Source organism: Monoraphidium neglectum (genome assembly GCF_000611645.1).
Source record: "Monoraphidium neglectum strain SAG 48.87 unplaced genomic scaffold scaffold06650, whole genome shotgun sequence".
NCBI classification, from domain to species: Eukaryota; Viridiplantae; Chlorophyta; class Chlorophyceae; order Sphaeropleales; family Selenastraceae; genus Monoraphidium; species Monoraphidium neglectum.
Genome location: NW_014006996.1, coordinates 1 through 2066, shown reverse-complemented (window position 1 = coordinate 2066; position 2066 = coordinate 1). Strand labels below are relative to the sequence as shown.

The 2066-nt window shown below is 65.0% G+C and overlaps 1 protein-coding gene across 1 annotated transcript; it reads left to right on the top strand.

Annotated features, from left to right (window-relative positions):
- Positions 1–159: 159 nt before the first annotated feature.
- Positions 160–2042, top strand: MNEG_16668 (6-phosphofructo-2-kinase; the record flags this gene model as incomplete). Its single annotated transcript, XM_014034862.1, has 6 exons — positions 160–188; positions 340–418; positions 757–921; positions 1165–1257; positions 1488–1609; positions 1952–2042. Coding segments are annotated over 6 exons (579 nt in total), but the record flags the coding sequence as incomplete, so codon positions are not given.
- Between the last annotated feature and the right edge of the window lie 24 nt (positions 2043–2066).

Genomic DNA, 2066 nt, shown 5'->3' with positions numbered 1-2066 from the left:
GTTTGGGGGAGGGTGCAGGTTGGAGGGTGTGGGTGAGGGGCAGCCACGCCACATGACGCGCAGGGACGTGCATGTGCACGTGTCGGGTGGGGGGAGCATGGCCGCATGGAGGCGCAAAGGCGAGTAGCGGGCTGATTTGCGCATGAGAAGTCCAGGCATATGGTGTTCAAATGGCAGCAGACTGAGATGTATCATGGCCGGGAGGGGGCAAAGCCGCGGTCTACTCACCTGCTCATCGCACCCGTCGCGGCGCGCCGCAAGAGGGAGTGGCAGCCAAGCCCCCATGAGCGATGGTTGAGAGAGTTGGGGCCGACCCCCCATGCTTGCTTGCCCTCGCAGGACCACCGGCATGGGGCACATCGACCTGAACCGCATCAGCGGGTACATCCCCGGCAAGATCGTCTGCTACCTCATGAACGTGGGTGGACGCGGTGGATCACTGTTTTGGGGGCGGGGGTGGGTGGCGGGTAATGGTTTAGCACTTGCTTGGCAATGGTTTGGGGGCCGGGACAGCGTGTATGGGGCTGATGCAAAGGGGGACACTTGAGGGACCCAGTCCCAGCCGGCGCTGGTCCAGAGGGGAGCCCAGCTGGGACGACCGCACTTGCACGCACGCGTGCACACACACACACACACACACACACACACACACACACACACACACACACACACACACACACACACGACACGCACACATGCATGCCCCCTCAAATACAAATACACACACACACACACTCTCACACTCATCCCTCTCAGGTCTGCAAGAGCGGCCTGGCGCGCACCCGCAAGATCTGGCTGACGCGCCACGGGGAGAGCGAGTACAACCAGCGCGCCCTCATCGGAGGGGACAGCCGCCTCAGCCCCAACGGGGAGGCCTACGCCGCCGCGCTGCCGGGCGTGCTGCGGGCGCGTCTGCAGCGGGTGCGTGGGCGTGGTTGTGCGCCGCGGGGCCGGGCTTTCGTCCGGGTCGGGGGCCCGAATACCAGGCAGGGGCCGAAAGCTGAGCCGCTGTCAGCGCTTGGCATGTCTTACAAATCAACAGTCGTGAAGCATTGTTTTTTCCATCAGCCAGCTTGCAATAGTGCGCCCCTCAAGCACGGCTGCGCTCGTTGACCGGTCAAACGCGCCTCGACCCCACCGTCGGTCACCTAACGCCGCGCGCAGGACGACGACGACGGCGCGCTGCTGCCGGTGTGCGTCTGGACCAGCACCCTGCAGCGCACCATTAGGACGGCGCGCAACCTGCCGTTCCCAAAGGTGGGGTCCATTAATGCAGCGAGGCACCGCTGCCATTCACACGCGCGCGCCCCCCCCGGCCCCCTAGCCGGCGCCAACTCCCTGGCGCCCCCCTCTCCGCTGCTTGACGGCCCGCCGGGCCCGTGCGTGCGGCGCTGTCTGTAGCTGCCTTGTTTGAAGCCCAAATGGGCTTTTGTCATTGCGACATGAATCTTTGCTTGCGACGTCACCGTTCCAAACCTGACGCAAAGGTGCGGTGGAGGGCACTGGACGAGATCGATGCTGGCGTGTGCGACGGCCTCACGTACGCCCAGATCGCGGAGCGCTTCCCCGATGAGTTTGCGGCCAGGAAGGCCGACAAGCTGCGATACAGGTGGGTAGGGCAGCGCGGTTGTGCGGGCGCTAGGACGTTGTGGTGCGCGACCGTGCGGCGGGCGCGTTGGCGCCGCTTTCTGTTGGCACTTGGGCGCGCGGCCCGCCGCAAGGACGGGGCCTGTCCCCTCAGCCTCAACGGGGCTTTCGTTTTCTGCTCGGCTGACGCCAATCTCCAAAGCAGCCCTCGTGTGCATGCTGATGCCGCCGCCGCCTCCTCCCTCACCCACCACGCCCAGCTTCCCCCACCTGTACCCACCTGCACCCCCCTCCACAAACAGCTGTATTTTCAAGTCAGTCCTTCACCCAAACCCAAGCCTAACCCCCCAACCCTCAACCCCAGGTACCCCCGTGGTGAGTCATACCTGGACATGATCCAGCGGCTGGAGCCCGTGATGCTGGAGATGGAGCGGGAGGCGGAGTCCCTCGTCATAGTCAGCCACCAAGCGGTGCTGCGC